The sequence below is a fragment of the Anas acuta genome, chromosome 1 (assembly GCF_963932015.1).
Source record: "Anas acuta chromosome 1, bAnaAcu1.1, whole genome shotgun sequence".
NCBI lineage: Eukaryota > Metazoa > Chordata > Aves > Anseriformes > Anatidae > Anas > Anas acuta.
The window spans coordinates 66,207,141-66,220,370 of NC_088979.1; the positions used below are offsets into that span (position 1 = coordinate 66,207,141).

General features: G+C 42.1%; 1 protein-coding gene across 2 annotated transcripts; it reads right to left on the reverse strand.

The window, feature by feature from the left end:
- Positions 1-576: 576 nt before the first annotated feature.
- CNOT11 (CCR4-NOT transcription complex subunit 11) lies at positions 577-12,860 on the reverse strand. 2 transcript variants are annotated; one of them, XM_068680410.1, is made up of 7 exons: positions 12,335-12,858; positions 11,889-12,053; positions 7,397-7,549; positions 6,641-6,843; positions 5,680-5,882; positions 3,180-3,276; positions 577-919 (listed from the first exon to the last, which is right to left on the reverse strand). In XM_068680410.1, the coding sequence occupies exons 1-7, from the start codon at positions 12,813-12,815 to the stop codon at positions 722-724; spliced, it is 1,500 nt and encodes a 499-aa protein (XP_068536511.1). In that variant the 5' UTR covers positions 12,816-12,858; the 3' UTR covers positions 577-721. The 2 variants fall into 2 exon arrangements, with proteins under 2 accessions (XP_068536511.1, XP_068536517.1); XM_068680416.1 differs by lacking the exon at positions 3,180-3,276 and having other exon boundaries at positions 743-919; positions 12,335-12,860.
- Between the last annotated feature and the right edge of the window lie 370 nt (positions 12,861-13,230).

Here is a 13,230-nt window from a genome sequence, read left to right on the forward strand (position 1 = left end):
CCCTACCCCCATCTAACATAGCACGGTACTGATTACATGCTTATAACTGAAGAGGCTATTTTAATCATTGGTAGCCACAAAGGAAGTGTTTGTGCAACTTTTGAAGTAAGAAGAGTCCTATGACGGAGTTCTATGAAGAAAGGGGACCATTTTTCCACAGTGGATCATTCTCAAAATCATGAAATAATTTGGTGGTATGAAGTCAGCATTGTGGAAAAAGTCAGTGATGTGGAGGAGGAGAGCATACAGTTTTAAACATTACAGTCAACACTTCATCAGAAACATTAAAGATAATCCTTAAACTTATTCTAAGCATCAAGACAGACTTTCCCTTTCCCAGTGAGAAGAGGGAACATCATTAACAGAAGGTGGTTCCAGCTTTTAGGAGGCCTTACAGAGTACAGAAAGAGCCAACATGAATTTAAATTACTTATTTGGATAGCAGTTGACTTCAGTTATCCAAAGCTGTTTGTGAATAGAGGCTTGGGAATAGAGCTTATAGTTCAGGACATGCTCATGACCTGTAGTCAAAGAAAGCTTAAGGGTAAGGCCTAACATTTCAAACTCAAGCACACATATCAGAAAAACATTTATTGTTTAAATGCATAAAATGCTATTTATAGTGTATTACATTATTAATCCAGTGATTTTGGTTTAAAATATACAATTAATTGGTATAGAACACTCATATTCCACCCCTCCCCCCAGTGACCAAGTGGTTTTATTTGGAAGTTTTTGTCTCTGATGGATTTTCCCCAGTGTCTAGTGTCTTCAGCAATCTGAAGAGGCCAGCTGCTTCTCTTATCCGGCTGAACTCAATGCAGAATGCTTGCACTTCTATAAACAAGTCCTGTACATTAATAATCTTGTTTCTGATTAAAGACTGAAGAAAGACGCAAACAAGACGTACCAGGCGGTTCTGAAACAGAAGAGAGGCAGTTTCATAATCCACATAAAAAGTTGGCAACCACGTTTGTTGGCCCTGAGCAGCACAACCCTCTTAACTGAGGCATTTCAGCAGAACTTCAGCTACAGCAGTAGTCTTTTCCCCAAGCTCTGTACATGCACAAATAAGGTACCAGATTGCATTATATATATATATATATATATGAAAGTACAGAGCACATGTACACATGTAAATCTATGAATAAAACCCCAAGAGTCTTGTCATCACTATGGACACAGTTCTTGCTTAGTCTCATTTTCTACAAGTAACACCGTAAAGAAAAATGAACAAGCTTCAATCTCAAAACTTCCCAGTGGGCATGCAATTAAGGCACTCCAACTGGGAAATGACAGCTACAGAACTGATCCCAACCTTGCTTAGCAGGAAGCACTCTATCACGGAACTGACACATTGCAGTATTGCTGTATCTTAGAAGGAAATGAGGGATACTTAATCCCAGAAGAGCTCGTGGCTGTGAGCTGCAACTCCATGCCTGTTCCAGTGAGAAGCTGGGATCTCAGCTGCATTCCTCCTTCCTAGGGGCTGCTGAGGTAGCACCTTGTAGAGCACATGGAGAATGGTAAACTGCAGACCTAGGAGCTGGCAATTATACAGACCCACCCAGTCGCTAACCAGCTGCTCCCCAGACTGGGATGAAGGCAAATAAGCAGTCACCTATTTTTAGAGGAACTAAGCTCTCAAAATTTCCTACCTACACCAAGGAAATTCAGGAACTGAACAAGTTGTTTCCCTTGCTACAGTCAAAAGGCATCATGTGTTCTCTGCAGCACCAGGACTAGGTACAAGAATAACTTCGGCAAATATGAAACTCAGAACAAGAGTACAACTGCAAAGTGTTGGCCGGTTCCCAAACTCTGAGGATTGTAATTGTTTACTTCTGATAGGAGTGTTTTTGAATGGTGCTTCTCAAACAAAACATCTTGTGTTTCAGCTGCTGTGAGACCTCATTAGGTAGTATTAACAAATGTCAGATCTCACACGCCTTGCATGCTCCTTGCTGATCAGTGTGTCTTCCTTGACCCTCTTCTTTTTGTTTTGTCCTGTGTGCCAGAAGCACAGCTGCTCTACAATCTCAGCAGTGCCCACCCACTCTGTGAGCATGTTCTCAGCTCTGCTATTTTTCTCCCCTGCTATTCAGCAAGTCACAGATCAATGCATCCATGCATTTCTGGCCAAGTCCCAAAGCAGAAAACCATCAGCAGCCACCAGAAACTAACAAGTGGTTAGTCAGCATCTGGAAAGGTACTTAGAACAAGACAGAGGGGATTTTCCTGCTGTCCAAAACCACACTGAACCTACATCCTGTTCATTACGTGCAGTTTTGGCCTCTGCAGCTTAAGGATATAGCAGAGCTAGAGGAGGAAGCCAAAAAGCTTAAGGGAAATCTAAAATGCACAAATCTAAATAGGCTGCAATCCAGTATGGAGAGGAGAAAAGCTGAGGGAGGAATTGGTCTGGACTCAAAGCCTTGTGTGAACTGAACATGGAACTGTCCTTCACCAAAAAAATATCCAAGAAAACAAGACCTACTTGGTGAAACTCATAAATAATTTTAGGAAAGAAGGGAAGTACTTCATACAACATGCAGGTAACAGCTACAAGGAGGGTTAAAGATCCTTGAAGTGGCTACAACTTGCATGCTGGTACTGAGGAATTAAGACTGGCTTGGGAAGAAGAGATTATGGCATTATGAAAGCAGAAAAGAAAAGGGTTTTTAGGGTTTAAAGGAGATCTGAAAGTTACTATGGGTCAGTAATAGAGAAAATTGAAGGGCAAAATTTCCACAGGAGTTTTGTAACATCACCTCGAAGCGTGGAACTGGTGGAGACACTTGTGGAGCAAAAAAAGCTCAAAACTAAGTAGAAAACAAACATCTCATGCTAGAAGTAAAGAGAAGTCACACTGAATGACAGATAAGCTTTTTGCACTTAGGCTCCTGAGTCATAGGACTGTAGTATTGCTAGGGAGAAGTGTATGATATCTACAGTAAAACAAAACAGTAGTTACCTGTGGAGTCTTGTAGAAAGGTGAAACAGTAATTGTTAAACACTAAGGAACTGCGTAGTGCATTAAGAAAAAAAAAAGTACCTCTGAAATAAATTATTCTGTCTTACTGCTTCTTTAATGCTATCACCCTGATAAAGTCTTAGCACATGTCACACAGAGCAAGACCCTGGACCCTTTTTCCTGACCAGTTGAGCAGAGTACTCACCTGCATGTATTTGTCTTTAATCTGTTCGCAGGTAGAGATACAGTTGGAGATATAAAGATGAATAAACTCAGGAGGGAGATCAACTGCAGTAGTAAGCCTGTTCAAATTAAAAATATCCAATGGTTTATGTAGCTAGAAATACTAAGATTCTGTTGCAGAACAGATGAGTTAGACTAGTGATACTAGTTTATTCCTGATCATGTCATACAGAGCTGATTTCTAAAAACCTTCACAGACATAATTCTAAACATTTGGATTTCTTAGGGGTCAAAACCTTTTTATTTTAAACCCAACACAGTACAGAAGCTAAATTGGATCTGGTTCTTAGTGTGTTTGACATACCTACAAAGACATGTTACGCAAATGAGTCTATGATGTAACTTCAAATTTAAGAGGAAGGCCTTAAGCTGTCTGAATGCCAAGATTCTTCTGCAATACGATTTGGTTTATCCATATCTGAACTCCAGAGAGTGAATCTGGATGCTGAGCTCCTTCCTGAAGTACACAACCCATGTGACTTTTGTGTGTGTCAAAAGATGTGTTTCATTAGTTCTTTCAGATCCAGATTGTAGTCCTAAAAACTGAAACAGCTTCAATATCTGGAGCTCAAATACAGGAGACACTGACTACATGAATGAGATTCACGATGCATGATAATCTCAGAAGCTTCTTACTGCAGAACAATTGGAGAACTACTGCATCAAAGAATAGTATTCATCTATTTTAAGGGTTAACAGAAAGGACACCTATTGCTGTTTGACAGTGCTGACTGCTGTATCTGAGATACCACTGTTTTTTTGAAGTACTACGGCTCATAAGTTACAATGATATATAGTAAAACTGTCATAAAATTACAACAGAATTAGACTATAACTCTAACCAGTCCCGTCTCAAGCAGTAAAAGGCCTGGCAACAGGGAAATTTTAGACATTTGTTCCAAATTTTTGTCTTCTTTCACTTAAGAATCAGTACCTCTAGTAGTCATTTTGCAGTTTGAGAGGTTTTTCCTATGGCAGTTCCGCTGTGGGAAAACCAGCATGCCTGACTGGTGGTTCAACTACCCCAGACAGGAGCAAGAAGGCTTTTCTTATCACCCTTTCTCCCTGTTGCAACCACTACCCCAACCTTCAGGGCAGTAACCGCCTAAGTCTGCACCACTGGGGAGGTGTGTGTGTTCCTGTTGTCAAATATTTGAGGTACGATTCAGCTCTGCTGCAAAGGGACTGCGGAACAAGGCTGATTTGGCAGTTCGCATTCAGTAATTGCCAAGAAATGGAAGGAAGTAGGAATGATGTTCTCTGGTAGTTTGTGGGGATTAGCTGTCTGAGAAGTCCCCCATTTAAAGTGCCAGCATTCATTAAGAAAACGGGGTGTATCTATGTGCAGAAGTTATTTCCAATGAAGACAGGGCAAGAGCATAAAGCAGGATGGCTATTTAACAATGCCACCTTTTGTTCACTTAATCTGCATCAAGAACACAAGTTCTTTTTAAGCAAATGCCTCCTTTAAATACTGTTTGGAATTGAACATACCAAACAGTGTAGTAAAATTACTTTCTAATAATTACCACCTCCAGTTGAAGCTACCTACACGACAATATTTATTTCCCCATTCTTCTCCATGTAGAAACACTTTGCTAAGATCAAGAGTAACACTGCCTTTTTTTTTTTTTCTTTTGAATAAGCCTCTCCATTCTTGGAGCAGGGGCTGAAAAATTAAACTAGAATAGCATCTGTGCAAGGAATGTGCTGTAAAATACAGTATGTTAATATATAACTGATATAAAATTTAATATATATCTCCAACATCTAATTTACTCTTTCTGCTGGGAAGTAACATTTTTTTTCCTGTTAAATTGCAGTTTTGATGATGCTAACAGGAAATGGTATTACAGTAATATTCTCAAACAGCACCACAGTAAAAAAAGGAACTTGGAAATTGGCAGCTTTCTCTGCACTGAGGATGTTTGAGGTTCAATTCTTTATGACTAACCCAAAGCTACCTACAAATTGAATCTGGACCAAAACAAGCTGTGTTTTTCTTCTTTATCTAAAGGCAAAATGCAAGTATAGCTTTTATGAAAGAAACAGATTTAGAAAAGCCAGAAGTTGCAGAAAGCTACAACTCCACAGCACTGCCTTCCTCTGCAGGAATAGTTAGAGCACACTAACTCTTACTATTAAAAGAGCATTAAAAAGGTGAGACAACACAGAAATTGAAAAGGAAATGATAATGATGCTCATTTCTTTCACTTCACTGTAATCTAACTGATTCCTGTTCATTTCTGTTATTTACATTTCTTTTGGTAGTGCTTGGAATGCATCCACCTACAGCCCTGCAGCCAGCCCCACAGTCACTTAAAAACTGTTCATCAGATTGTCTTTATTTGATAAATATTTTATCATTTTTTTTTTATTTGATAAATATTTTATCAAATTTTATTTGATAAATAAAGACAATTTGATTTCCTGAAGCACGTTAGATTTGAGAGAGTACTTACCGATTTACAACTTCCATTGAATGTAAGGACATGTCCATGTTGACCAAGACAGAAAAATACTCTGTTATCTGACTAGACTGCATCAGTTTGAGCAGCATTTCTATAGCTACTAAAGGATTGTTTTCAACGAGGTCTGGCAATTTGGCAGGAGTAAGACCAATATGGTAAACGAGCTTGGGGTCCTTTTCCAGTTCTCCAAGGAGCTATAAAGAAAAAAAAAAGAAAAACACAACTCTGAATTGTTTTTTTTTTCTTAACCATTCTCACTGCTGCTTGAAGTAACAGCTATAATATATGTAAACTACAGAAGAACTTTAAGCCTTTAGGCATCTCTACTGAAATACACCGCACGTGTATTTCCTTAACACTTCTATTTAAAGACAACAGTGCCAACAAAGCCTTTACTAAGGCTTTAATAGTCTTTGATCAGTGGGTGGCAAAGAAGGTAGGGGGGAAAAAAAAGAGTCATCCTTCTTGAGATTTCTTCTGCTGGACAGAAAACTAAATTTCAAGTTCATTGTTGTCAGAACATCAGAAAGCATTTTATAAATAAAGCATATTTTGTAGTGCTGTATAACGAATATAAGAACAGTCAACTGAAATAAAGGGAATAATATTACTAAACTGAGCAAAGATTCAGTGTTAGCATTTCCAAACTCATTTCTCACTGAAAGCTTCCACAGAAGCAGAAACAACTTTGTTATCAAAAGACTTTCAATGCAGAAAAATATCGGTACCACTGATCAGCTTAGCTACATCCAGCCAATGCTATGAAGTTTAAAGATTCCTCTCATTTGTACAAACCCAAGTCAAAACTCCTGGGTTTTGACAATTAAAAGTACTGAATCAGAACACAGATCTAAATTAGAAAATGTGGATCACTTTTTAATTAAAAACACATAAATCTAACAAACAACTTGTTAGAAAAATTAATTTAAACAGATAATTGCATGATACTTACCTGCGTCTGCTGTGGGGAAGTTAAGGGACTTTTGAAAGCTTTTGCCATGATTCTTTTTATCTCAACTCCAGTGCTGTTTTTCACACACATTGATTTATCCCACTGAATTGTGTGATCTGGTTCTATTGGATTTAACCAGGCCAATTCATCCTCACATATATGGAGTGGAGGCGGCGGTCGAATAAACTCTGGTCGAAAGTGACCTAAAAAGGCAACAATGTGAAACATTTTTTTTAAACTTCAGGTATTCAGTTTTATTTCAGTACAAGAAAGCCCCCAAAGCCCACATTTCTTTAAGCTGTAACACTGGGAAGAGCATTATGTTCTTCCTGACAAACATTTATTCCTCATTTTTAGAGATGCTGTTACATCAGTGGTTTTTCTCTTGGATCAGATCACTAAGTTACTGCTTCTGCCATCAAGGCATGGTCTTTTTCCCTTCCCCACTAACTGCTTCCTGGAGCAGGAATGCAGATCTTAGTGTAGGGGACTAAGAGCTGAGGGGCATCAGACCCAGTTTTTTAGCCAACACAGGAAACAGCCTGAAGATACACTCCAGATTTTGAAAAACCTGGAAATATGAATGTCATGGAGTGATCTGAAAATAGTTTGATGCAGTTCTGTGCTATTTCATTCATCTTCATCGCCATTTGATACTTGGAAAATACTTTTGAATCATACTACATTTCATCTGGAGAAGCATAAGGACACAGCACGTCATGAGTTACAACCACAAAGATGTGAAAATGCGCATACTTTCTATAGGAGGCTTTGGCCCACTCACTAAGGCTTCAGTGATCTGGGAGGCAACAGAGCTGTCGAAACCGGAGTTGGAAGAATCTGGGTCAGGATCGCTGAGGATGCTGGGGAAGCTGGCCTTGCTCTGCGTTGGCAACTCGGACTGGCGTTCTGGAAGAAGGTCAGGCCACAATATTAAAGCATAAAATTGAAACGGAGATGCCTGGAATACTAAAAGTAGTCTGAAACAATCAGCTTTAGAGCAGAGCTAGCTTAAAAGAAAGAGGGAACAACATAAAGTTCAACACTGGTACTCAGAATGCCAATCTGACAGGAGAGGGACAGAAGCATGCAGCAGTGATAAAGATGAAATAGAAATGAACGTGAAATGTAGTCTTGACTTCAGAAAGGTAAGTTACTGATGTAATCTGCTTTTAAAAGCTAATGAGTGGATTCACACGATACTCCTGAAAGAGTTCAGATAACATATCTAGTTTTGCCATCACTTCTCAGAGCTGGGAAGTGAAAAATCTGCAGAGCTACATTTACACACTGCAGTGATAAGGGGCACACTAGAACTGAAGTCAGCTATTCAGATTTAGCCAACACATCTCACTAGCACCACATAAGCTACTTTTGCATTTGCTGTCAAGTTACAGCAAGTGCTCGAAAGAGATGGTGTTTAATTGATGCAGGATTCTACACAACCAGGAATTATAAAGCAATCCTGTGAAAGGGTCTGTTTAAAGCCCAAATTGCAGAACTTAAGCAAGTTACAGAAAAGATTACCAAAAATGTGAAAAATATTGCCTAAGAGAAACTAGTGGGCTCAGTACTTGAACTGCCAGATTTCAGGTGTTCTTCTGGCACAGCCTATCACTCTTCTGCATCCAAAGGCTTAAAAGCTTACCTTCTGTATTCTCTGTATTTCTGAGAAACCATGTTTTCTAACACTTTAGCAAAAATAATACACACAAAGGAAGCCAACAACCCACTACACAACTACACCTTGCGTTCCTTCCCTCTCACCCTCCATAGTGAATATTAAATAGCACATTAACCCTCAAGTAATTGGAAGTCCAAAATTGCTGGTCCCACATGAAATTAGATACTACTTCTTATTCTAACTGAGCACAGTGCTGACAGATTCAGTATAGGGTCCTTATCTCTTTCAAGCAAAGTGTGTTTGCTCCTTCTTGTGCAGCCACGAGACCCTTCACAGCTTCCCATCCACGTGAGCTCTACTTCATGTGACTGTGACCAAATCCTTGAGAAATGTTTGAAGTGAAATTCCTGCAAGCGTCAGAAGGATCATCAAAAGAAAGCATCACCTATTGCTAGTTTCTTTCAGGGCTTTCTGTCCTATTTTATCAAGTTATTTCAGACCGTGCAAACATTTGAATATATGCTCACTGAAGTAGCACAGCATAGTATGTTTTTCTGTTAAATGCAGCTAGCATGCTTTTCACCTGTTTTCAAACAAACATTTTTGAAGTAAAAATGAACTGGTCTATAAAATACATCTACTTTATGAACTGTTTCAAATTCCAGCTTTCATTCAGCCACCAAACAGATTAGTTGATTCAACAAATCAAATTCTCTGAAAAGAAAGAAAAAAGAACATATTGGGTGCCTTTTCTTCTTTTCTTTTATAATCTAGAACTTAAATATATCAGTCAATAAAAATCACTGATTTGTTTGTATCCCTATAATCTTAAACTGCTAATGATGCTTAATTAGAAAAACAAAAGTTTAAGACACACTCCTTTAATTCACAGGTGTTAGAAGCCTCTACGAGCCCTTTATATACATTTAAGTTTAAAAGTCTAGCCCTCACTGCTTCAAAAATTAGTTTCAGGTAAGCAAAAGCATGAACTGAGATCAGTAAAATGGAACATGCTTATTTAACGGGAACAAATCCAGCAACTTGAACTAATACATCAAATTAAAAACAAACAAAACCCAACCACAACCTAATCTGAATACAATCACATAGGTTCCTATATGGAGGTGTCATGTCTCATCTACCCTTCCCCCCCCTTTTTTTCCCCTATTTAAACAAGTAACAACAAACTGATTCTCAACAGAAAGCCCTACAGTATATTACAAACCCAACTTTCAGTACAGGATAATTACCCTTCCATCAAATTTAGCAAACAAACACTCCTGAGCACTTCCCCAGAGTCACTTTCTACTAGCTGCAGGGATGTCACTTTTGATACAGTAACACACTAGGTGAACAAAATCAAGTTACAGACACAAAGCCTGAGTGAACACGCTGCAAACCAGAGGGAGAATAGAACAAAGCAAGTTTTAAAGCTGATTCCCAAGGTGCTCTATGCCAACACGGTACGTTCAACAGAAAAAAAAAAAATCATAATACAGCTCCAAGCAAAGTTGTCACAATTAAATTCAGAAAACAAGCCAAGTGCTTCCCCCCCCCCCCCATGCTTCACAAAAAAGAAAAAGAAAAAAAGATAAATACACTCTTTGAAAAATGTTTATGCTTTCTAAATAATTTAATTTGGCAACTACATTCTAAAGCAGCTCAAATTCATCCAGTTCTAAACAGCCCAAAATTCAACTCAGGGCCACAATTTTGAGGTGCTACCACAACTTACAGCTGTTAAGTTTGATGGAATGCATGGGAAAACAACACAAATGCTCCACTCCAAACATTGTATCTAAGCATCTATCATAATACAACATGTTTACACACTGTAAACAGCATCACTTCATCCTGCATTAATAGGAAACATGCGCCGAAGACTTCTGAAAACTTTACAGACTTTCTGAAGCATTACGGATAGACAGACAGGAAACGTCACAATTATTAAAAGAAAAGGAAAAAAAAGCTGTCCTCTAAGAAAGTGGCTAGAAAGCAGGCATTTATTCTAGGGAGCTAGAAGTCTAAGAAACACAGATTTAACTTTTTTCAGATGTAGTTTGTTTTGTTACACAACTCCTGCAATGGCTCATAAACAGTTAGTGATGCATGCTGTTTACTGAGTATGTAAATAACGATACAAGCACATCTCACAGGGCTCGATTTTGCATCATTAATGGCTCTGTACTGTACATAAAGCCATCAGTGTATGGTATTTAAAGAAAAAGGACAGAATAAAATGCATGCCCTAAAGCAACTATCCCTACAGTTTTGAGGTTCTCTGCATGTTTTACCTTTAACATGAAACACAACAAGAGAATTCAAGGGCAAAACAAAAACAGATGAAGCAATCCAGGTTTTGTTCAGGCATGATGTATGCCTTATGCTGAAGTCACAAGTTATCTGAAATTTCAAGACTCTGAATTGACAGAAATGTCCTTGAAAACACAGCCAGGATGAACAGAAGAGCCAGAAGGCTTTGTTTTCCCTCTTGACAGTATGCTAGGGTACTCAATTTCCATTTTGAAAAGATCCTGCAGCCTAGAAATAGCAACTGAGGAGGACACTGAAGATCTGTACGCTGTGAAGATGGGACAGTGTGTCTGAGCATAAAAAAAAAAAAGAAATCAGTGGCAAATTCTACATGAAAATGACAAGACCAAGATATGAGTGCCTGGCAGAAAAAGCTTAGTTAGTGCCTGACCTCAGAGAGGCAAGCCACAGGGTTCAGGAACAGAAGTGGATGGCCAGTTTTGAAGTAGTTCCATTTGCACATGCCTAGGAATCCCCCTCCTTCGGAACTGACAACTTGTCCCTGACAATATTTTCTGTTTTAGAGTGGCCCCAGATGTGACTCCCCAGTCAACATGAGCAGAACAATCATGTTCCTGGTCCTTTCCTTCTTCTGTCAAAGGATAAGCATCACATTGTGCTACCTTGTCACTTAGGAAAGGGTCTCTTTGTCAGGGAGCGTAGTGACAGGATAAGGGGTAATGGCTTCAAACTAAAACAAGGCAGATTTAGGTAAGACATTAGGAAGAAATCCTTTCCTATGAGGGTGGTGAGGCCCTGGCACAGGCTGCCCAGAGAAGCTGTGGATGCCCCATCCCTGGAGGTGCTCAAGGCCAGGCCTTGGGCAACCTGGTCTGGTGGGAGGTGTCCCTGCACATGGCAGGGCGGTGGAGCTGGGTGGGCTTTAAAGTCTTTTCTAACCCAAGCCATTCTGTAGTTCTATGATAAAAGAAGGCCACTTACCACTCCTGAGCTAACACTGTAAAATCTAAGTTAATTTTAGAACAGCAAAGATGCAATTGCAGTAGCCAGTTTCATACCAAAAGTACTACATAGTAGAAAAGGGAAAAAATACACCAAAACCTCACCTAATTTTAGATGAAAGTCTTCTAAAACTTGCAAAATTTTCTCATTTTAAGACAGTGACATACGTGCTTAAAAAAGCAGCTTCCTAAGTACAATAAAATAGCTGAGACATAATCGGTGCTTGAAAACTCTAGAGCTTAGTCCAGCTTTTTCCCTATTTAGGTTAGACAAGTGTTTCCTCAAGTAACTCACAGCCAAATGACAGTTCACACTTCCATTCACAGCTGAACCACAGCTCTTCCTTACCTGCTAATGCCAGCTGAAGGCCGCTTATATCCACTGACTGGGCCATGTTTCCTACATCCATGGATGCGATCTGTCGAGGAGTCTTCTTGAACAGCTCTCTAGGGGGGGCCAACATCAGCTGAGAGAGAAAGAATTTCTCTGGGGGAGTTATGGGAGGTAAGAAGCCTGTGGAGACAGAAGGAAGAAACAACTCCGTGATTTTTAAGGCAGCAAGAGACCTCCAAGATCACCTGGTCCAATTTCCTACCACCACTGTCACCCACTAACCCATGTCCCCAAGCACCAGGCCCAACCTCTCCTTGAACACCCCCAGGGACGGTGACTCCACCACCTCCCCGGGCAACCCGTCCCAGTGCCTGACTGCTCTTTCCGAGCAGAAACATCCCTTGGGTTCCCAGTGTCACGGCCCTGACCACCCCCCCCCTCCCCTCCGGGCCGGCTCTCACCGGAGAGCGGCGTCCGCTCCGCCTCATCCCCGCCGCGCTCGGGCGCGGGGTTGAGCAGGTGGGCGAAGACGGCGGCGAAGGGGTTGGCGGCCAGCGGCTCGGTGCGGTACATCTCCCAGAGCAGGTAGAGGGCGGTGAGGCGCTGCGCGGGGCTGGGCAGCAGGTCGGGCTGCTGCAGCAGCAGGACGAGGACGGAGCCCAGGCGGAAGTGCTCGGCCTTGCCGAAGTAGTGGTGGAAGGCGCTCGACAGGCCCTCGAACGTGCTGCCGCCCGCCTCCTCCGACACGATGCTCAGCAGGCTCGACAGCTCCTTGGGCGACAGGCTCATCCTGCCCGACACCGCCGGCGGCGCCGCCACCCCCCCACCGCTGCTTCCTCCTCCTCCTCCTCCACTTCCACCTCCTCCTCCTCCGCCAGCAGCAGCCGCCGCCGCCGCCGCCTCGCCGGCCGCCTCCGCCGGGCTGCCCCCGCCCCCGGGCATCCGCCTCACGGAGCCCGGCCCGGCCCCGGCCCCGCCGCCAGGCCGCGGCGCCCGCTGCGCGCTTTACGGCGCGGCCGCGACTGAGCGAGACGGGGCGGGGGCACGGGCACCGGGACGGGGCAGCGGGAGCGGATTGGTCCGAGCGGCGCGGCGGCGGAACGGGATTGGCTGGCGGGTGCCTTGGGGGCGGGGCCTCCGCGGCCGTTAGGGGCGTTAGGGCCGGTAGGGGGAGCCCGGCGGGGTGCGCGCGCGCGCGCGGTGCTGCCGTTGGCCCCGCCCCGAGAGGCTGAGGGGAGGAGATGGGGGGGCGGGGCGCCTCGCCTGATGTGGGAGGTGGGGGCTTGTGCTGCCATGGGGTGTCCTGTCACGGCTCTGTGGGCAAACAACTGGTACACCTCTAGTGACATCTCCTCAT